Source organism: Hyalella azteca, unplaced genomic scaffold (genome assembly GCF_000764305.2).
Source record: "Hyalella azteca isolate HAZT.00-mixed unplaced genomic scaffold, Hazt_2.0.2 contig3759, whole genome shotgun sequence".
Taxonomy (NCBI): domain Eukaryota; kingdom Metazoa; phylum Arthropoda; class Malacostraca; order Amphipoda; family Hyalellidae; genus Hyalella; species Hyalella azteca.
Genome location: NW_025933996.1, coordinates 59,540 through 82,404, shown reverse-complemented (window position 1 = coordinate 82,404; position 22,865 = coordinate 59,540). Strand labels below are relative to the sequence as shown.

Sequence of the window (22,865 nt, the reverse complement as noted above, 5' to 3'; positions counted from 1 at the left end):
CAAGCCGACACCTGGGTGCAACTTTTATGTAAGTAAAATTTTTTAATACGGCGAATATTTTTTTTGCTACAGACCTTAGCAGAAGTAACTTTTCAAAACAGTGTTTTTCACCATTTTTTTCAGGAATTTTTCAAAGCTACTAAATGTCGTATTTTTCGACTGCCTTTATACTACATAGATAGGAAAAATGTTGACGTTTACGCCACTAGGTATATTTAGTTTTGCAATATTCCAATTAGTTTTGCTACTAAACAGTTTTACGCCGTGTCGGAGGTGCGTCCCGAGTTGCCCCGCCAGTCCCGAGTTGCCCCGGTTGACGGTAATGGAGGTACATAAAGAAGAAAGTTTATTTTCCTAGAGGCTAGCATAACATACCATTTAGAATACTTATGTTTTGAAAACAATATCTTGAAGATGGGGGCTGTTAGCTGCAACACACTGTTGGAGTCGTTCTCAGAGGAGGGAGTAACCATGACAGTGAATTCCGATTGCTATGCTGCAATGTTGCAAAATTTCTTGCAGCCCATGATGGAAAACATTGTTGAAATGAAGCATTGAGAGACGTGTGGTTCCAGCAGGATGGGGCTATAGCTCACACAACTCAAATGTCACTCAATGTTTTGAAACGCATGTTTCCCGGATGTCTGGTGTCTCTGAGGGGTGATTTACAGTGGCCTGCAAGGTCACCTGATTTGAGCATTTGCGATTTCTTTCTTTGGGGACATCTAAAAGAAAGGGGTTCAGAAGTCGCCCTCACACCCTACTACAGCTAAGGGAACAGATTATTGCAGCTGAGGTTATGGCCATACCTCGCCATATGTGTGATCGTGCTGTAGGAAACTTCCGAGAACAACTCCAACAGTGTGATGCAGCTAACAAACCCCATCTTCCTGATATTGTTTTCAAAACATAAGTATTTTAAATGGTATGTTATGCTAATCATGAAAAAAATAAACTTTCTTCTTTATGTACCTCCGTTATTTTTTTATTTCGCCTCAAAACTGTACAATCAGTTTCAGTTCTGCCCCACCCTGTATAAGCTAGCTAACACATTTAAATTGTATATTGTAATCAAAATATAACAAATAGTCAAATAGTTAGACTACTTATAGCCTTATAAGAATTAGCTAAGCTGCTAGCTACCTACAATGTATTGCACTCTTGATGCCTCTGTACCAAAAACATTCAATTTATTGGAACCTAATACACACAACAACAAGTTTATATACCAATTTGTCATTCATAGTACATTTATACTAAACCATGAATAACAATACCTCAATATAAATTGAAGACTACCACTCAATATTTTTAAATATATGAAAAAAATAAAAAAAAAATAAAAAAAAATTGAAAAAATAAAAAAATCATGATTTTTTTATAAAAAAATCAAGTGATTTAATCACATGATTTAATCATTTTGATTTAATCATTGCCAACCCTGCTGTCAATGTCTTCCATTGGACTTTCTAGTTTCAACTCTGCACTGTATATAAATTGTAGTAATATGGTATGAAATGTGAGTGGTGCCTAATCTCTATTGGAGAAAGTCTTACTCTTATCATTTTAATTTGACTGTAATATGTTTGTTCCTAGTTTCTGCCACAAATTGTTAGTCAAGAATAATATTAGTGCACGCATAATCTTTTGTTCTGCTGCACCAATTATTGTAAATAAAAAATAATTCCCATATACCTACATAATTCACCATTGCTCATATTCGTAAATGAGGTACAATTACTCACTATGATGAGGTCAGGGCTTGAACTATGAGCAAAATAATTCTTCATGATATACTACGGTACTTTTGTTGTTTTTTGACTCACTTCTGTTCTATGACTCACTTTTATTCTGTGACTCAACTTTCATTCTTCGACTCATTTTTATTTAACTCACCTTTGTTATTTGACTCACTTTCATTCTTCAACTCACTCTTATTCTTAGACTCACTTTTGTTCTTAACTCACTTTCATGCTCTGACTCACTTTTGTCTCTTGACTTACTCATGTCCTTTGACTCACTTTTGTGCATTAACTCGCTTCCATTCTTTGACTCACTTCCCATTTTTCTACTCATTTCAGTCTTCAGCTCACTTTCATGATTTGACTCATATTTGTTACTCGACTCACTTTCGTTATTTGACTCACTTTTGTTATTTGACTCACTTTTGTTATTTGACTCACATTTGTCATTTGACTCAAGTCACTATTGTTATTTGACTCACTATTGTTATTTGACTCACTTGCGTTATTTGACTCATTTCTGTTCATCAACTCACTTTCATTTCCTGATTCACTTTGTCCATTGATTCACTTTTGTCCTTTGATGCTCTTTCACCCTCCAAGTACCATTTGTTCCTTGACTCCAGACTCACTATCATCCTTTGACTCACATTTGTTTGTGACTCACATTTGTTTGTGACTCACATTTGTTATTCTACTCACTTTCAATGTATGAATCATTTTCATTCTTTGATTCGTATTCGCTATATGACTCACTTTTGTTCTCAAAAAAAAGATGGTCTTGTCATATTTCAATTTTTTTTATTTTTCCAAACACCCGCCCATCAAATTAATGTACCAGTCTGGCATCACTTTTAAAATTAAATACCGTAACTTATGACCTTATGATGAGTTTGGGACTTCCTAGTTCCCGGTCACGCTGATGCACCGCCTTCATTGTCCTTTGTCTCTGAGTCGTCGTCGGATGTTACGTTGGACGTGTTCCGTCTATTTGCCCTCCTTTGGGCCAGCTGATGCAAGATGCTGTTGCTTGTCACTTGCTGAGGGTAGTTTCCCATTACGTACTGGACAATCCGGGATCTTTCTCAACCACTTGTCCAGTCATCTCTTGAATGTTGCAAGGGTGAACTCCCCTCCTCTCAGCGCTTTTGGCAAGGCATTATAGAGCCTCGGTCCTACCACGAACAGTGATCCCTCACGAAGAGTCTACTCTGGCTGCAGCTTGGTTACTAAATGGGGGAATCCTGCACAGTCTCCCCTTTCTTTCATTGTTATAGGTCATTATTTTGGAGGTCATTAACTCTTGCGAACAACAAAGCGGAAAGTGGCTGTCTGCCATTTTGCTTGCATTGTTGTGGTTTGCTCATAGTTTGTGCACATACCTAATGGCAGGATTGGAAATTTTAAATTTTCCTACTTATTTTGGAAATCTCATGGCCCCTCTAAAGATTATTTTGATGTAAAATGAATATTTAGAATTTAGTGAATGCATTAAATTCAATCAAAATTCTTATATTTATACAATTTTATTTTTTCCAGATTCTGACTAAGTTCAAAATGGCTGATCATAATAATTTCAGGACACACATTGGTCTGTCAAGCAAGAAAAGTAAAAAGTCAAACATAAAAAATAAGGTTGGGATATCGAGTGACAAATCAAATGATAGTAAAGGAACAGAATTGAGTGAAGGTGATCTAATTTATTTTAAAACTGTTGATAAAGATATAAAAGAAGTGCAAGGTGCAAAAAAATGTAAGTTGATAAATTTAATCAATCATCTCTTATATTATTGCTAAATCTAACTACTGATTGTTTGTACCCATATTTTAATTCATGAAGTATTTTTGAAAATCATTATCATTTCTGAGAAATTGTGGTATCGACAAAAGCAACAATACTAAATATTTTCTCATAGAAAACATGACATTTTCTTAAACTTTTCTTAGAAGGTTACCAAAAAATCTCAGGTATAGGTACGGCCATGCTCTCTCAATCAGATGATAAAAGTTATGCTTGACTTTAATAGAATTTATCTTGAACTGATGCTTGAATGCATCAGTTGAAGATCTTGATAACATTTTTTAATAAAAGACTGCCAGAACCACACTTCATTACTAATTATTCTGAAAATGCAAATGATGTAGGAATGGATAAAGAAATTACCAAAATGTTTTTACAAAGGTGTTAAGTCAATGACAGAAATTTTGCCTAACAGGCTGGTTGCATACTGACCTGCCAGGTCCTGCAAGTTAATGTATTAAAAATTATTTCATTCCTTATTGCATTGAATTGTTGATAATTACTGTAAAATGGGTAAACTTAGACTAGTACTTTTTTTTAAATGATGCCATTTTTTTATTAGCTAAGTTAAACTTGAATTGAAACATGCAAAATACAGGTTTATACTCTAGGTTCACTCACCATAAATTGCTGACTCCTGCCTCTCATAGTTTTTATGTAATTTCATAAAAAGTGATGGTCTTTGTTACCCCAGCTCTTGGGGTATCTTAGACTGGGTGGTAAAATCAATTATATTTTTTGGTAAAAAAATACTCCAAATAACTCCAGGTTTTGGTGCATTGTAGAACTCTTCTAGTTACATATGCAAATGACAAATTTGAGGAAAGTGTCATAGTTTGCAAATGGGGGGGCACCACCCCTGAATGGGGGAACTTAGACCACCTAATGTCAGCTGTGAAGGGGTAATATTGACCAGCTTGGAAATTAAGTTGAAATTACCATATATAAGACTGTAGAGTCTGAAACACAAAGAAAAAACATTAATAGGTGTATCAAACATGAAATATGTTATATTTGGTAATTTTAAATTAATTTCCAAGCCAGTCTATGTTACCCCATCAGGGCTGACATTTGGTGGTCAAGTTCCCCCATTCTTGGGCAGTGCCCCCCATTTGCAAACTATGACACTTTCCTAAAATTTGTCATTTGCATATGTAACTAGAAGAGTTCTACTACAATGCACCAAAACCTGGAGTTATTTTACCAAAAAATAAGAAAATTGGAGAGGGTTCTATGACAGGCTTTAAATAATAGCGCTTTTTTGTGGGTCACATTTTTAATTTTTTAACCTATTAGGTACCATCAAACGGGGTAAAAAGGGACGGTTTTGAGCATTTTTTGTTAAGAACTTCTTACCATGAAACATTTCAGAAACAAGTTTAGGCTCATTTTATAGCTCTTTGCAAGGGCTATCGAATGGCATCTTCAAAAAAATTCCATATGCTATTTGTAAGGCGCTAGACGCAATATAAAAGGCTCCTGAATTAATCTTGCAATGGGGTAAAAAGGGACACTTGAAATAAAACTCAATTTCAAACATTTGAAGCATGCAGAGTGTACTCATCTATTACTAACAGTACTCTGATGTCCTCCTCTTTCATTGTAGATGATGTAGATGTAAAATAAAAGACATTTTCTGTCATTTTTACTTGTTTTTCCTTTATTGATATGATATTACCATATTCATTCATTACCGTATTATTAATGTGATATTACTGTATCCTTGGACGTGCCATTGAGCATTAACAAGAACTTTGTCCACTGCAAGCTTCATATCAGCAGCCATGTAGCATTTCTTCTGTATCCATAAGCTTACAGGATTGCCTGTAATTTTGCACAATTTTATTCAAGTCTTGTGATTTCACTATAACAAACAAGATCGTGAAAAAGATACCTGAAACAGAAAATAATGTTTTAGTGACGACCATCATATGTTTTGAAGAAATAAATCATAGTTTAGGTCAATTACTTTTCATTCTATGATGCCCGGTGCACAATTCTATTTATAGCATTCTATGTACAATTTTGTGATGACCGATGATGCATTAATTTTTTGATAAGTGAATTTTTTTTGCCAAGCGAGGTAAATGTAATCAAAATTATTTGTTGTTAATCAATTTTTTTGTTAACTGGAGCCTTTGCTAACTGATGTTCTACTGTAAATGCATTTTTAAGGGTGTCCTTAATTACCCCGGGAGGTGTCCCTTTTTACCCCGTCGAGCGGAAATGGCTGCCATTTTTTTTTTTTTGGAATGAGAGAGGCAAATTCTGTTAATTACGTTTTCAAGCCGACACCTGGGTGCAACTTTTATGTAAGTAAAATTTTTCAATACGGTGAATATTTTTTTTGCTCCAGACCTTAGCAGAGGTACTTTTCAAAAATCACACTTTTCACACTTTTTTTAGCAATTTTTTAGAGATAGTAAATATTTTATTTCTTGACTAGCTTTATACATAATAGATAGGTAGTAAAAATGTTGAAGTTTACGCCACTATTTTTAGTTTTTGCAATATTTTGATTAGTTTAGCTGCTACAACATTTCTACGAAATGTGGGACACGCGTCCCTATTTACCCCGCCCGTCCCTTTTTACCCCCCTTTGACGGTATGCATAATTTTTTCATCTTTCTATTGTGTTACGTAACCCCAGTATTAGGCCTTTAATGGCCAGTGACAACATTTTTATATGTCAAATAGTTTTTGAGTTTTGGGGGTTTTTGTTAAAAAAACTAAAAGTAGTCTAAGTTACCCCATTTTACAGTAAGTCATATAAGTAATTATGTGATTTTATTAATGGATCTTTGGTAATTTTACTCAGTATTTACTGCAGTGAAAAATATCCTAAAGTTTGTTAATGAGGATTTATTTTTTTTGCAAAACACCATAGAAATTGTTGCTGATCTTTGCTCAGACTCTATTTCTGTTTTGTGCAGATCAGTTGTGCAAGAACTTCATTGATGACTTCACCAACAAAGATGGGCTCCATTATGCCTGCAACCATCTAGCTTCTCGAATATTACAGAGCCTTCTACCCTCAGCATCTGCAGCATCAGTGGGCCATATTGCAAGTGTTCTCAGTCAAGACTTGTGGACAGTTTGCATCAATGCCTTTGCTTCTCGTGTTCTGGAAACCACTTTGATTATATCTCTAAAGATGATTCAGGTTGGTATTTCAAATGCAAAGTATTTTTGTTTATATATTTTTATTTCTATGAAAATTTTTAGCTTTATATTGTTTGGAAAGATCTTAAATTTTTTTGTAGAAGAATTTAGAATTTTTAAACTTCTATTTTGCATCAGTGCCCTGTCAAAATCTTAATTTATTCACATTTTTATCTGCCTTTCTTGAGTGAAGCTATGCCTAAAATCTTTGGTTATCAAATAATAATTCCACCTCACATGCTTCACAGGATGACTACATGCAACAACTCTATGATGATGATGAAAACCCCATCATGGTTCCTCTTACTGAACTGGAGAAGAAAAATCTCACTGAGTACATGGTTAAGGTGTGACCTTGTATTTTTAAATAGAATTTTCTGTTTAATTTACTGCTAACTTCAGCTTCTTGAACTGATCTTGTGACTAAGTTATTAGTTGTGAGTCATTTCCACTTTAATCAAATGTTGTTTTTGTTGGATCTCTAATGTTGTGTGCCTGAAAGTCATTCTTCAAATTTTGTTTTGCACCATTTTCTTATTCATCATTTTGTTTAGCACATAAATTGTGAATTTGTGATGCAAGACATTATCTAACATAATTTCATTCAATTTTTCATTGAAAGCCTCATCATCAAAAATTGTTGAACGCTATCAGCACCTTTCTTTTATATTCAAACAAGTCAAGTTTTTGTTACATAGTCGTTTAAATTGATTCTTGACCTTGCCAAATATGGTGCCTTTATCTGCTTTAATGTTGTTTTATTGACAGGTAAGTAAATATTGCAGCAACAACCTATTGGACTTCATAGGTGACACATACGCGTCGCATGTGATCCGAACACTCCTGATCATCTTGACTGGCGTGGATCCCAGTCCCAGCTGCACTGCCAGCAAGAGAGCTCACAGCTCACTCTCCCTCGCCATTGCCAGCCCCTCTCTTCCTACGGAGTTTGCGGACCTTGTTTCATACATGGCACAGAGACTCATGACCGTGCCTGAACTGCCTTGTAAGTCACTTCTGAAATATTAATTGTGTAGATAATACCATGATTATGTAGATATCTGAAAGGGTTCATTTGAAATAGATTCGTAACCGTGCCTGAATTACCTAGTGTAGGTACCTATATAGGATCGTGTAGGTATATTTTTATAAAGGGTGCTGTAAACAAAGACACATGACTTTCCCTAAATTAGTTAGGGACTTGCTCCAGAAATTAGGATTGTGCAGTAGATCTCTTCAAACGGCTGTATACAAATTTGTGCCCCAGTACGTGCATTAGTATTGGTAACTTTCTAATAATCTAATAAAATTTCCTTTTCACCTATCATTGATATAATGTTTAAACAGCACAAAATTCTAGAAATTCTTTTACTTTTTTGTCTAATTCTGAGAACACAGAATAGTCGCATGCTGAGCTGTTTTTATTTCAAACCTCTCATAAACAGCAATATTTTCCATTTATTTGCTTTTACTATGAAGGGAGAATGTGGTGAAAGTTCTACATCGCACACCTTTGTTACAGACGTGATCATGGAAGCCTGTTCCTCCGCCGTGTACCAGTGTGCCCTGGAGACGTTCAAGCCTCACCACCAAGTTGCTCTGTGCCTGCCTCTTGTGCAGCATTTGCTGGACCATGGACTGCTCCAGCTACCGGACGACATCACCTTGTGCTCCTCTCCTACAGGATCTCTTCCTGCAGCTGATGGCAAAATTGTTGCTGTTTTCAATTGTGAACCCACAGCAAGGTTGCTCGAGGTAGTTTTTTTGCAGAGCTTGTCCTGCTTTTTTTAATTGTCACTTTCAGTGCATGCTGTGAGCGTGACATAGTTTAGTTTATCATACAAAGATCTGCACCCCTCTTGATATTTTTTATTTAACTGTCAAAACAAACATGATTGTTTGCAACGCATGAAAAGTCTTCATCATCGCACCTTGTCCATAGTGTCAAGAATTTTATTGAAATTTTTTATGATACCATACTATTAATATAGAATATTATAATATCTGCTATCACAGACGATGATCAATACGTGCAGTGGTGCCCAGTTGTCGGCCATGTTCAAGTTGCTACAGCCCAGCCTGGTTAGAAGATATCATGCCTTTATTATAGAATGTTATATCTGCTATTTCCTTAACAGACAATGATCAAGACGTGCAGTGGCGCCCAGTTGTCGGCCATCTTTAAGTTGCTGGAACCCAGCCTGGGGAGTCTGGTCGCGCACAAGGTGGCTAACTTCACCGTCCAGCGTCTCCTGGACGCCTGGAGCGACACCGAGACGGTCTGTACTTCATACAATAACAACAAACAACTTCTTGATACAGTCAAATGAGTTGGAACCATCAGGTTAATATTATATTGCTGCCTTCAGTTGATATATCTATGTATAAAGTTATCACCTGCTGGTGCTTGCTTTAGCAAGCACCTGACATCTACAGGTGGATGCATTATGGAATATTTATGTATTGAATATAATTTTTCATTTAATTATTCCAGTAAAATATTTAACGAAAATACCAAAATTAAATAAAAACAAAAAAAAATTCTGAAAGATTTATTGTATTTGCGATACAAATGTTTTTGAGCCCAGAACTATAAACATATCATATTTGTATTGTGCTTGTATTTACAATATATTGAAATGACCTCTTGTTGCTGTTTTATTGTTTTGCATCTTTTTTAGTTTTTATTTCAATTTTCATCAGCTAAAATTTTTACAAATTTTAGCATTTATTTTCTAATATTTTTCAAATAAAATCATACGATTTTGTAAAAAATGACCTCTTGTTGCTGTTTTATTGTTTTGCTTCTTTTTTAGTTTTTATATCAATTATCATCAGCTAAAATTTTTTACAAATTTGTTGTGACTAGTTGTGACTAATTTTTACAAATTTTAGCACTTATTTTCTAATATTTTTAAATGGTATTATACGATTTTTGTTAATTTGTTTCAGTTCACGGCGGTGAGCGAGAGCCTGGAGTCGGCCTTGGGGGCGGCACTGCAGGCTCGCCACCACGGCGTCCTGCTCGCCTGGGCACAAGCTTGTCGGCGACTGGGCAAGACACAGGGAAACTGCCTCAAGGTTTGCCTTCCTATGAACAATATAAAGCTTTAATTTTCTGACTATTTGAGACGATAATTTGTTCCATGTGACTTATATTTAAAGAGACAAATATTCATTTTATACATTATCGCGACGGTATTTTTTATCATGAGACTATCAGCTCACGCACGACTGGGGGCCGTGTTTTACACACGACTTCTATCTTATTTCATCAAATTTTTTGACATGTATAGCTGCACCGAAGTTGGACAATTATTAAGTTTTGATGTTTTTAAAACTGATAATTCTCACGATTTCATAAGGCATCATTTCTCTCTAACACAAGCATTATTTTGTTAACTATTCATATTATGGTCATTGGGGATTTGGCCCCTATTTTTCTGCATACAAATGTATTATGTAGGGCTACAACGTTTCTGCTAGTACGTACGTTAACATTCAAGTAGCCTTCCTTGTTGTATTCATCTTCTTAACTTAATAGCTTGTTTTGCAACCTCCGAGATCTCGAACCCATGTTACCTAATTAATAAACCTCAATTCCTAAGCAAGCTCTAGAATGTATACAACTAGCGTCAGTAGACCCAACAACTAGCATCAGTAGACCCAGCAACTAGCGTCAGTAGACCCCCAACAACTAGCATCAGTAGACCCGACAACTAGCATCAGTAGACCCGACAACTAGCGTCAGTAGACCCAACAACTAGCATCAGTAGACCCAACAACTAGCGTCAGTAGACCCAACAACTAGCGTCAGTAGACCCAACAACTAGCATCAGTAGACCCAACAATTAGCGTCAGTAGACACAACAACTAGCATCAGTAGACCCCAACAACTAGCGTCAGTAGACCCAATAACCAGCATCAGTAGACCCAACAACTAGCGTCAGTAGACACAACAACTAGCATCAGTAGACCCCAACAACTAGCGTCAGTAGACACCCAACAACAAGCGTCAGTAGACCCAACAACTAGCGTCAGTAGACCCAACAACTAGCATCAGTAGACCCAACAACTAGCATCAGTAGACCCAACAACTAGCGTCAGTAGACCCAACACCAGGGGTCTATTGTTTAGTTTAGTTTTATTCATTGTCTAAACATCATTGTTTCCTCGCAGGCTCTGATGTCGGTGTTGGGCTGCGACGAGTCTGAGGAGCATGAGCTGTGCATCGCGCCGTGCCTGCTGTACCTCACACCGTACGCACAGTACGCGGCCTCCTGTACAGCAAACAAGCCTACTTTGTCTGTCAACTTCCATGGGTCGCGTATATTACAGGAACTCCTATACTTCAATAAGCCAATCAAGGTGCGTTAGAATCTTTGAATTTAACCAACCTACTGCCACTAATGGAGCTTTGTTATCAGTTGTTGTAAACCTGTGGAACTTTTGGTTATCCAGTAGAAGCCTTGCACGGCTCAGGTAATTCACTAAAATCCTATATTTAGAGCACGAATAATATTATTTGAGTATTAATCACACAGACTAAAGGACAGCATTCATACCATAAAGTATGTATTACTTAGCATGTTGGAAATATTAGAGACAAGTAATTTTTTGCAATAATTTGTTATCCGTTATTATTGCTGCATCAGTTGGTGAAGAGTCTGCTGAAGATGCCCACGCCTGAGCTGCTGCGCGTCCTGCAGCATCCTAAAGGCTCGCACGTCACTGACGCCTTCTGCAGCAGCGACTTCGTCGGCACCAAGAGCAGGATGGCGCTCGTCTCCAAACTCCAGGTAACTTTTCTCGAAGCATATCAATAAATATATTGATCACATTATTATTGATGACAGGTGTAGATATGTCTCTTCTCTAAAGTTCAGTAAAAAACTATCAAAACATCACATTATATATGTTAGTTAGGTGTGATGATAGGGCGTAGTTCTGTTCTGTCTCTACAAGCGAGGTAAGCTCCATCGCAGTATCTCATTACTTCGCTCATACTAATATTGCAGTCATGATTTTGTAAAGCTTATATCCTGAACATTATATTGCATTGTTACATATAAATTAATATACATACATTATTACACAACATTATTATAAATACATCATACATCGGTCCGAACAAATCTCCGTTGAGTCGCGCTGGTTATCAACTTGATGCTCGCACAAGAAGTTCAAGGAACCGCGATAAATGAAATGCACGACAACCGGTATGGTTATACGGTGAATAGGAAGCTTGAACACTTGTAATGATATTACGAAATTTTCATGTGTTATCTTATAACTTTGAATTAGTTGAACACTACTCAGACGCCGTTCTCGTCTTATTAAATATAATACAATAGAGTAGCGCTGTCAGCGTAGAAGACTCGGCCATCAGGTCTGTCGCTGATTCTGAACGTCTCGCTGCTCCAATATCTCCAATGTGCTTAACTGCCTTGCCACCTCGCTGATTTTATCTGCACTAAAACCACTCGGCTACCCAGCTTCAAATGCCATGTATTTTTAATTTTTAAATGCCAGCTTTTTGTAGAACAATATTAGGCCCATGCGAGGCGCAGAGTATAACATTAGATTTCTTAAACACAGAACGAAGTGGTGGCGCTGGCGTGCTCCAAGCACGGCTCCCGGGCCCTGGAGGCGCTGTGGAACGTGGCTGTTATCAAAGCCAAGTCAGCCATGTGCCAGCAGCTGGCTGACCACGCCAACGCCGTAAAAGCCAGCGAGTGGGGAGCCATTCTTTACTGCAAGTTCAACGTGCGCCTCTACAGCAAAGCTGACAAGACCGACTGGGAGGAGAAGGAGCAGAAGCGAGCGAAGAAGCTACAAATGCTGCTAGCGCTCAAGCGAGACAACGAAGCTAGTGGACCAGGTGATGGTAATTTGCTCCTAGAGCTCAAGATAATAAATAACGAATGTATCAATCTCTTGGAAACCCTTGTATGTGATTACGTTAATCGACCCATAGATTTTAACTGTACTGATTTATATTGTATGTATGTATCGGGCTATCGTGTTGACCTCGTGTATGCTAACTAATTGATCTTTTCCATCAGCGTCTATCCCGCCGCCGGCCAAGAAGAAGAAGAATCGCGCAGAAGAAAGCAAAGCGACGATGCTTTATGACTGGCATGAATAAATTCTCTTCGTATCAATGGTTTCTCTTCACAATGCTTACTTTGGCGGCGGGAATCGCACGCTCGCGTTAATAGCTCTCATGCATTCTTTAAGTAACAAAATTTGCCAAATTGCTATGTAGCCCTGAAATTAATTCGCGACTTGAATGTGAATAATGCGTCATTATGAAGGTTTTCGGGCAGCGAAACATTTTTTGTTAAGGGAACTAGTGCCGCTCCCTCCCGTCGCTACGGCATTTTCATGTAACCAATCAGTCTGCAATGAGTTACATAAACTACGATAAAAATAAGGTTTATAAGGCAGTAAAGCTCACATTATTTGGCAATATCAGATTTATTAGGCAATAAGGTTCACACTATTAGGCAAGATATGGTGTACAAGGTTGAATGTTAACTATAATAGCTTATCGTGGTATTTATCTTCATACCTTTCAAGCGAAGTTCAAAACTGAGTGTAAAGTCCTCTATGTTTTTCAACTGAATTAAATGCGCGCGACGCCTCTTCGGAAGTGACACCTTTGTGTCTCAAATGTAGTTATTGTTTATCAATAATTTAATGTCTAATTCAATAATGGGTGTAAATTACAACAAAAATTGTCCCGAGTCTGAAGTTTCTACCCCATTTATTTACTACTGTGATGTGTACATTAGATTAATGCCCTTCCCAGGCGCGCTGAAGTACTCACGCTTACACTCAGATAAATTAGTGGGAGTTTATCCTAATAGCGATGCACTTTTTGCTTGTGTGTTACTCTTCGTGACCCAGTTTTCGAGTGCAAAATCCTGCGTGCTGCTTCGCGGTGGATGTCACATGCACGTTCTCGTGGAATATTTTTATAACTTTCACGGAACTAGTGGCGTTCACCCACGGTACCGTATCTTCTGTTCGCGACACACATTTAACTGAAATTTTGCCAAAACCAAATGCGAAATTTTAGCTTTGTATCTGCTATAAAAATCCAAAGTTTTTTATTTTACTTGCTGCACAGCAAGAAACTACTTTGCAGGAAAAGTATCTGGGGAATTTTGGCTAAAGGCGTAACGGATTCTACCTCCGACGGAATTTAGATGTAATTGATCGAATTATACTGGTATACTATCAAGTCAATTGAAGCCTCAAGCAACATTTATTTTTCCAGAATAAAGCTGACCCAATCCCAACTAATATTTTTCTTCATTTTCAGGAATAACAATAATTGTAACAAAGAACAATGTCTGTGCTACAATCTGTACTCTCTGTAGGCGCTCGCACCTTCATGCCTTCACAAATCTCGCCACTGCGCTACTCAAGTTGTACCCTGCCGCTACGCAACTTAAGTTACGTCACTGCCTACCGTGTCCCGCCAGCGACCACCGGTCGCCTTGACCCTGAACAATTCAAGGCCACTCACACCCCGGCAACCGCCTCGACCAACACCGGTTTCCTGGCCTCTAATACCGGCTTCCTCAATCCTAGTACGATATCGGTAATGGCCATGCAAGTGCGACACAGGATCAGGGATAAGTACCCTAAGTCTTGTGAAATTAAACGTATCCGAAAACACGGTTTCGATGTCAAACGTCAAACTCTTGGAGGCAGGATCGCCATATTAAGGAAAATTATTAAGGGTAGGTGGATACTTGGGCATTAGTTTGTTCCCTGTACTATCAAAATAAGCTGCCTTTTAGCATTTTGTACATCGATCATAAATGAGTCAAGTTTCAAGGCCTACTTGACTGCATTGTTGAACAGCCGGCAAATGTTGACTTAAAAGTGAAAACCGTACGTGCAAATAAAGTTTTTTTTGCACTAACGTTGTTAGCCTTTTTAGAATCAATCTGAATGCGGTGTTGCCTGATGGCAGATCATTGTATACATCAGAAGAAATATATTGTTCGTAAACTAATTTTTTTTTCTTTTACCTTGCTAGATCTTTTCTGGCGTGCAGCGGGCATGGATAACTTTTATAACAAATGTTTAATGGTCTCGACGTGACGAAGATTTGAACTGAAACATTACACATTGAAGATTACACATTTATATGGTAACGAACGAACTTACAAGTTATTTACAGAAAGGAATACGCGGCAAATAAGCTACTCCAACCTATCGGTCGAGGTCTTAGGCTACACTGTATTGTATCTCGCGTATAACCACCCCGTATACTGAATTATATCGCTCACATTTAACCACCCCGTATCAAGATAAGTTCTACAGAGAGGTGTCTTGCTTAGCTTATCCACTTGGTTAACGAATCGATGTCAGATGGAAATATATAATATAATCAGTCTGGTGGCGCTTAATGGTGCCGCCTGACAAATGTGACCGCATACGAACGCTTCATTAAATTCAGGGTTAGGACTCGGTTTTCTTATAATTAATTCGGACACAAAACAATTCAATGCAGTCATTGTCATCAAATAAATTTGCTCAAAATATTTACTGAAAAATTTTCTGTTGCATTATTCCATGCCGCAATCAATATATGAAGCCCCCACCTGTCGTCTTCATTTTGTAACTTGTATATTTGAAAAAAAAACTTTCTTGAACCTAATTTTGCTGAGACTATAATTTGCATTCTGCCTAGAAGGGGTCACATAATAATTTGCATTCTGCCTAGAAGGGGTCACATATCATCATTAAAGTAGAATACGAATGTAATAATCCGCCTGAATGTCAGGCTGATCATTTCGACATTAAGCCCGTTTTAAAAATTACATTATTACGCGATAAAAACTGTTATTTTCTGTCGAAAATATAAAAATCTAGTGAACGTGCTTATCTTATCGCTCAACAATCATGTACACGTGTTCTAAACCTGTTACAATCTTCATCGTATCCGGACGCACGGCGTACATTTTCCGGGAGTTAAGAATGCCGGATGACATTCAGGACAATTCGGATTCACGATGAGACCTCCGAACAGTTGTGTGAAGTTGACCTGTTTGGCGTCTGGAAATATCATGGTCATGTTGTGGTGATCTTGTAAGGGTGCCTCGGTGCTGCTTTCGGGAATGTCGAGTTTCGCGGAGTTAGGGTCTGTTGTTTCAATTAAAATATCGTCAGGCGGAATCAAATCAGTTTCTGGGATGAAAAAGGCCTGGTTACTGGAGATGGATGGCCTTTGGGATCTTATTTTAAAGTTATTAATTCTATCTCTGCCATTCTTCTTAGATTCCAGCACCGTTATATCTTCCTGCTGTATTCTCGGATCAACCAAAGGGGACAAATTTTGGGTTACGAGTAACGGTTGAATAGGAAACGACACAATGTTCCTCCCATTTGGGGGATTGATCACGACAGTAAATGGCTGCAACACTTCTTCTGTATCCGAAAAATTCCTCCCAACTACACTATTACTGCCTGTCTGTTCCTCTGAGCCTAAAACCGTCTCATCAATTTCCTGTGGACTTTGTTTGACCTTTGGCAAGGAAAGCTGACGTGAAATTTCCAAGACCAACGGATGGAATTCTATCCCCGGTGGTATTTCCCCATGACCTGCAGGTCGACGTGACGGATGTGTCGACCCAAATCCAAAACGGGGACCAGATCCCCTAGCCACCAACCCAGGGAACATTTGGAATGCAGGAAGTGAAACGATGGCGCTTCGGTTCTTATTTAGCTCGGAGAAATTGTGTATCTCCGTCATTGGGAATGCGAAGGGCTTGATTCTAGACCGCGAAATGATCGGCGGCATTAATGTTAGTATAGGTTGACGAACTGCTGGTTGTGCTTGAGTGGACTTGGTGAATTGGTTGCTGTCTTCCGTCGTTGAGGTGCTGGAAGATAACGAAAATGTACTTAATGGACTTGGAGTTGTAACTAAAGCTGAAAAAGTACTCTTCAAGTCAAACGTGGTTCTTCTTCGATCAGTACTTATTGGTCTCACTGTGGGTAGCGATGACGAAATATCAACGTCTAGTGACGTCGGTATTTTTCCTGAAGACGTAGTCAATGGACGAAGTAATGATGATCGTGTTGTAGGAGGTTCCCCAGTCAACATAGAGTCAGTAATGTTTTGCAGTCTTTTTGATGGAGTTGTTTGTTTAGGCGTGGTTGTTGATATCTTCTTCTCCTGGCTTCTCAGCGTGTTCTTAATCTTCATAGCAACTTTCTTATCAGTTATCGTAAGTGGCGTGACTTTCCTCACATCTGCGTCGTCGATGTCATTCTCCTCCATGTTGTCGACGAAGCTGCCTCGGCGACCCGGAGTCGGCACTTTTTTTCCGCCTGAAAAAAAAATTTTTTCAGGCGGAAGTGATTAGTGAAGTAAAAGGTGGAGTCATTTTGCGATCAGAAATATGAACTTTTAATCAAGAATCTTTCTCGTTTTGTAGTATGAATATCTTTTCTAATAATTCTTTTCAACTTCTCTGTTATGTAAATATCTATTTTTTTTGTTGATTATTCTCTATCTATATCGTTAGGACTGCATGACATGTATCTCACCGCCAGCTTCGTACAACTCAACATTTCATCATTTTGGAGAATGGGAATCTCTACTAATACTTGTTAATCCTAAGTTACAAGTTATTTTTTATTCATTGCGTTTATGGAAACCCCTGAGCATGTATCTCACCGCCGGCCATCCTGGCGTTGAGGTTGTAGTATGCGTTAGAGTTGGAGCAGTTGACATAGTGCCAGTGGTCGCATACCATGAAGCGTTGGTTGAACACCGTCATGTTAGGGCACAGGTAAGAGTACTGCTTGCCCAGCGTGTCGCACATATGGTAGACCTGGTGACATTAGAATAGGTATGTGGTATATCTGCCGACATAGCTAGTGTATTTCGGTAGACCTGGCGACATTAGAATAGGTATGTGGTATGTCTACCAACATAGTCATTATATGTTGTAGAATGTGGGTTTAGCGACATTAAGGTAGGTATGGTATGTGGTATAGACTTTAGCGTCTAATTCTTTAGTTTTGGCCCTCTTCTGATTGTACCCCGACACCCACTTAACATCCTGTCTCGAACCCACCTCACACCCTGTCTCGAACCCACCCGACACCCTGTCTCGAACCCACCCGACACCCTGTCTCGAACCCACCTGGCACCCTGTCTCGAACCCACCCGACAGGGCCGACACCCTGTCTCGAACCCACCCGACACCCTGTCTCGAACCCACCTGGCACCCTGTCTCGAACCCACCCGACACCCTGTCTCGAACCCACCCGACACCCTGCCTCGAACCCACCTCACACCCTGTCTCAAACCCACCTGACACCCTGTCTCGAACCCACCTCACACCCTGCCCCGAGCCCACCCATAACCCACCTGACAGCCCGCCTCCATGTCGGCGTAGTAGCCCGCCATGTGGTGGGAGCAGGAGAAGCTCGTGTCGGGCACGGCGGCGTACAGCGGCGGCTCCTGTACAGTGCAAAGTCAACAAGCTATAAACTAAATAGTATATACATTTATATATTATATGATGGATACATAATATACACATAGATTATTTCCTGGTTGTTGAGTGCAAAGTAAACTCTGATGAAATAAATCACATAATAAATTATCAGCTGTTGGTATAAATCACTCAGAATTAATGTGTATTATTGACTGATTGCTTATTTATTGTCTGTTTTTTATTTTACATAGATGATAATAATAATTAAATATTGAAAATTTAATATTTTCGAAGCCGGATATTTTTGTACTCGCCTTCTGGTCGCTGTGGCGCGCAGACGTTATATATAGGGCCGAAGTCAGCAACAGAGCGACGACCTCCAGGAGCAACATTTCTTGTTTATACTCAAAAATTTTTTTGAAATTTTTTTTTTGTTTATCCTCAAAAGCTTTTGTAATTTTCTTAATATTTTTATTTCTATATTTTGCCACTAAGTTTCAGGGCAGTAGCGCTGTATCGCCTCTATATGATGCTTGTGGCGATGTCGTAAAGGTTTATTTTCATTAAAATTTAATATTATAGGTGTATGTTCTCTATTATAATTGCAGAATTTGTGAGATTTTTCGTTGTTTAAATCAAGCTAAAGAAATACAAATGATCTACAGGATTGACGCCGACAGCGCCACTTCTTGAAGGAATTCGTAATTCGAAGTGCAATTGCTTACTACGGTGTAGGAAGTCGAAGGTGAAACTGGACAGATTACGATATTTTACGATCAAATTTGTTGTTGAAGTTGATGTTACGGTGAGTTTCGTCTCTGTCGATGCTGGGCAGATTACGATATTTTACGATAAGACTTGTTGTTGAAGATATCGTTCTTGTTGGTAGCTTCCAGTGGTGAATTGCAAGCCTGACTCACGAGTCCCAGACGAGGTCGTTTACAACTGTAATATTAATAAAGCAGAACGATATTACGTCTGATGTACGATTATTTTTTATCTTATGAATCTTTTGTGAGCAATAAAAATTAGTTTATATTTCGATTATTGCCAAGCCATCGCGTCATTCAATGCGTTCGTTCTTAACATTAATTCCTTTATTGCCGTGAATATCGTTCACTGTAATTGATCATTCCCTGAAAATATCGTTCACTGTAAATATCATCCACTGAAAATATCGTTCACTGTAAATGTCATTCCCTGAAGATAGGGTTCACGGTAAATATCATTCCCTGAAAATATCGTTCACTGTTAATAACATTCTCTGAAAATATCATTTCCGGAAAATAACGTTCACTGTAAATATCATTCCCTGAAAATATCGTTCACTGTAAATATCATTCCCTGGAAATATCGTTCACTGTAAATGTCATTCCCTGAAAATATCGTTCACTGTAAATGTCATTCCCTGAAATATCGTTCACTGTAAATGTCATTCCCTGAAAATATCGTTCACTGTAAATGTCATTCCCTGAAAATTTTTATCACTGTAAATCTTATTCACTGAAAATATTTTCTTCAGTGTAAATGCATATTAAATATCTTTCACTATGAATATTCTTCACTATTAATATTTATTCAGTGATATCTGCGTTAGTTTCAATCTTCCAATGAGCAATCAATTCGACCATTCTTCCGCGAAGAAATCGTCAAAGACAATTAGGACACTTGCTATTTTATTGTCTATATAAGTAAAATTAGGGACACTTGCTATCGTTAAGTTGATTGCCACTTATTCTGATCTCAGTAATTGAGTTTAAGAATAATGAATCGAATTGATCTCGAATAATGTTCAAGGGAACATTATTCGAATAATAATAACGCCGGAATTAGTTCTGAAATCTGTTGCCTTATTAATTAGATGTAAACTTTGTTCTTCAAACGCTCTATTTTTGCACTACCACCTTCTTTTATCACCGCATTTATTCTTAGACTCCTGAGTTTATTTCTCGTTGAATTTTCAATACTTCAGTTATTGCCCTGCAGTCTGTTACTGTTGCTTCAATTTGTGCATAGTTATTAGGCTTTTATTTTTAGTGTTGCATCTCCTGCGGAGGACATTAGAGCCTTCATCTAACCTGTGGAGAAAATATACAATTAAGGATTAGGATGTTAGGCGCCGCGCCGATTAAGGAAATACAATTAAGGATTTGAGAGTTAAGATACGCATCAATTAAGGATATAATTAAGGATTTGGGTGTTAGAGGGTGCGTCAATTAGGGATATAATTAAGGATTTGGGTGTTAGAGGGTGCGTCAATTAGGAATATAATTAAGGATTTGGGTGTTAAGGGGCGCGCCGATTAAGGAAATACAATTAAGGATTTGAGAGTTAAGATGCGCATCAATTAAGGATATAATTAAGGATTTGGGTGTTAGAGGGTGCGTCAATTAGGGATATACAGTAATTAAGGATTTTGGTGTTAAGGGGCGCACCGATTAAGGACATAAAATTAAGGAGGAAGAAGTTGAGGAGAGCGTAAATTAAGGGATGCTATAACTTTTCACACAAGCCTCTATTAAATACAAATAGACTAAAATTTTCTAGAAGTTGTTATTCAGCCTCTGGCACTTATTCCATAAAAATATATCTACGTATTTTCTGACGCAGCACGGAGTAGTATTACGTTCAATAATTAATGTCGGACGGTCGAAATATAAGCTTCCCATGCCGATGTGTTAGGGTTAATTAGCGTCTTTTTAGGTCGTTCATCTCTTGCCGGTCCCGTGCTGGTATCATTACGATTCCTCGAGCCGTTGCGGTGACCAAGGCCGCCCGGTGTCCTCTTCTTGGCACGGCGTCTGATGGCCACGGCAGGACGATGCTTTTTATCGTTCTGTGCAGTGCTGGACTATGCTGTGTCATGTCGTCATACTCTGCTGTGCAGTGCTGGACTATGCTGTGTCATGTCGTCATACTCTGCTGTGCATGCTGCTGTTATGCTGCATGGCTCATACAGGACCGATGCATACATGCAGGACCAGCATTCTCAGTAATGCCTATTATCCTGAGTATGCCCAGTTATGCCCCGTATGCACAGTTATGCCCCGTATGCCCAGTTATGCATGAAATGAGCATTTCTCACGCCAGGTGTCGCAATACAAACTCACACTTCCTGCTCCCGTGGCGCCGCAGCTGGAAATATATATAGGGTCTCTTGTCTTTATTTTATTGAGTGTGTGGGAACGAGTGAACTTTGGGGAACATGTTTGAGGAACATGTTTGGGAACATGTTCATCCTTATTTGACTTTAAAATATATAAATTTGATTAGAATTTTATATATTTCGTCCTCTTATTATAAGCCCCTGAATCGCAGTGTGTCGGTCCGGCCATGGGAAGACGTTTGGAATGTAGACACGGGCCAGGAATTACGCAAGATCAAACAAAATAAAATGTACAATTCGCTCGCTATTTCAATGTGTTTGTTGAAGATTACGTCATCATTGGGATCTTATATTGTAGCCTGTTTAATTGGCAAGATTGTATTAGAATTTTAATAATTATTATAGCCGCGCACATTCTAATTTGCATTAATTGTATTGAATGCATAGGCAGTGGAGGCTCTATAGGTCGTGGAAGCGATGCATGCTTGGAGGAACAGATTTTTATGCGTGGCATCGTGCAAGCTGAGCAAATTAATCGCCATTTAGGTAGGAATAGCATTGTAAATGGCAGGATTCAACTTCAAAAATGTACGGCCTTCTGCTGCACTGCGTTTGACTGCTTGGAGTGTGGCTGCTTGGCATGCGTGTATAACTGCCCAACAAAACATCGCTAGACGAAAAATTTCAACGAAATATTGCCTCGATCTGAAATTATTTGCACTTCCTCATTCGATTATACGTCGAATTTTACCACAAATAAAGAATTTATTGCTGCACATGAAACCATTTATGCGTCATGCATATTTATAAATTTGATTGACCACTTGTTATCTTCACAGCTATGGTTTGTAACCTGTAATACTGACCAGGTCATCACTAAGAATAAACTGACCGGAATTGCCGTCATCGCTCCATCAAAATAATTGTAAACAATTATATGCCTCACGACGCAAGTAATCTGCTTGAAATTCATCTTTATTTTATATCCACAACACGCAATTATTGAGAGGGGGGTTATATATGTTCATGGTAATATTATTCGGTAGATGCATGAGACATACGTTCAACAGACCAATTTCTTCTTCTACCCGTAGGTTAAAAATGCTATGATTTCCATGACCAACCAATTTCCAGCTACATTCCTCGGCGCACAGGGATTTGAAAATTGATTGAAATTCATATTAGACAGCAAGGCGCTTTCTGATTATTTCTGAGCACCAAGAGAATGAAGTGAACTGTTTCACGTCACTGTCTGCATACCGAGCTTGGGTCTGAGTTCAGACCTAAAAATAACATCGAAACGTTCACACGTTCAGACGTTGAAATAACGTTGTTTCAACGAGGTCAACGTCGTTTCAATGTCATTCGCCCGGAACCTTGTCGAATAATACGAAGCTGTTGACCGAAAAATATGTGTCGATATTCGTTGGCTCATATAATACATCATGATGAATGTCCATAGGGAGTTGCTCACCATGAATTGTTTAACACCGAATGCAGAAGCATATAAAAGTATAAAACATAAGTAAATTGAGCAAAATTTAAATTAAAAAATTTTGTCAATGAAATCATGGTGAATT

General features: G+C 38.3%; 2 protein-coding genes across 2 annotated transcripts; one reads left to right on the top strand and one right to left on the bottom strand.

The window, feature by feature from the left end:
* Nucleotides 1-5,832: 5,832 nt before the first annotated feature.
* LOC108667137 (nucleolar protein 9) lies at nt 5,833-12,865 on the top strand (the record flags this gene model as incomplete). Its single annotated transcript, XM_018154122.1, has 11 exons — nt 5,833-5,855; nt 6,477-6,706; nt 6,954-7,052; nt 7,474-7,711; nt 8,228-8,460; nt 8,844-8,984; nt 9,658-9,786; nt 10,885-11,073; nt 11,361-11,504; nt 12,304-12,592; nt 12,771-12,865. Coding segments are annotated over 11 exons (1,798 nt in total), but the record flags the coding sequence as incomplete, so codon positions are not given.
* A 301-nt stretch (nt 12,866-13,166) lies between these two features.
* Nucleotides 13,167-19,677, bottom strand: LOC108667135. Its single transcript, XM_018154121.2, has 4 exons — nt 18,494-19,677; nt 18,110-18,202; nt 17,411-17,567; nt 13,167-17,061 (listed from the first exon to the last, which is right to left on the bottom strand). Exons 1-4 carry the CDS (start codon nt 18,569-18,571, stop codon nt 15,662-15,664), a joined length of 1,728 nt encoding a protein of 575 aa, XP_018009610.1. The 5' UTR covers nt 18,572-19,677; the 3' UTR covers nt 13,167-15,661.
* Between the last annotated feature and the right edge of the window lie 3,188 nt (nt 19,678-22,865).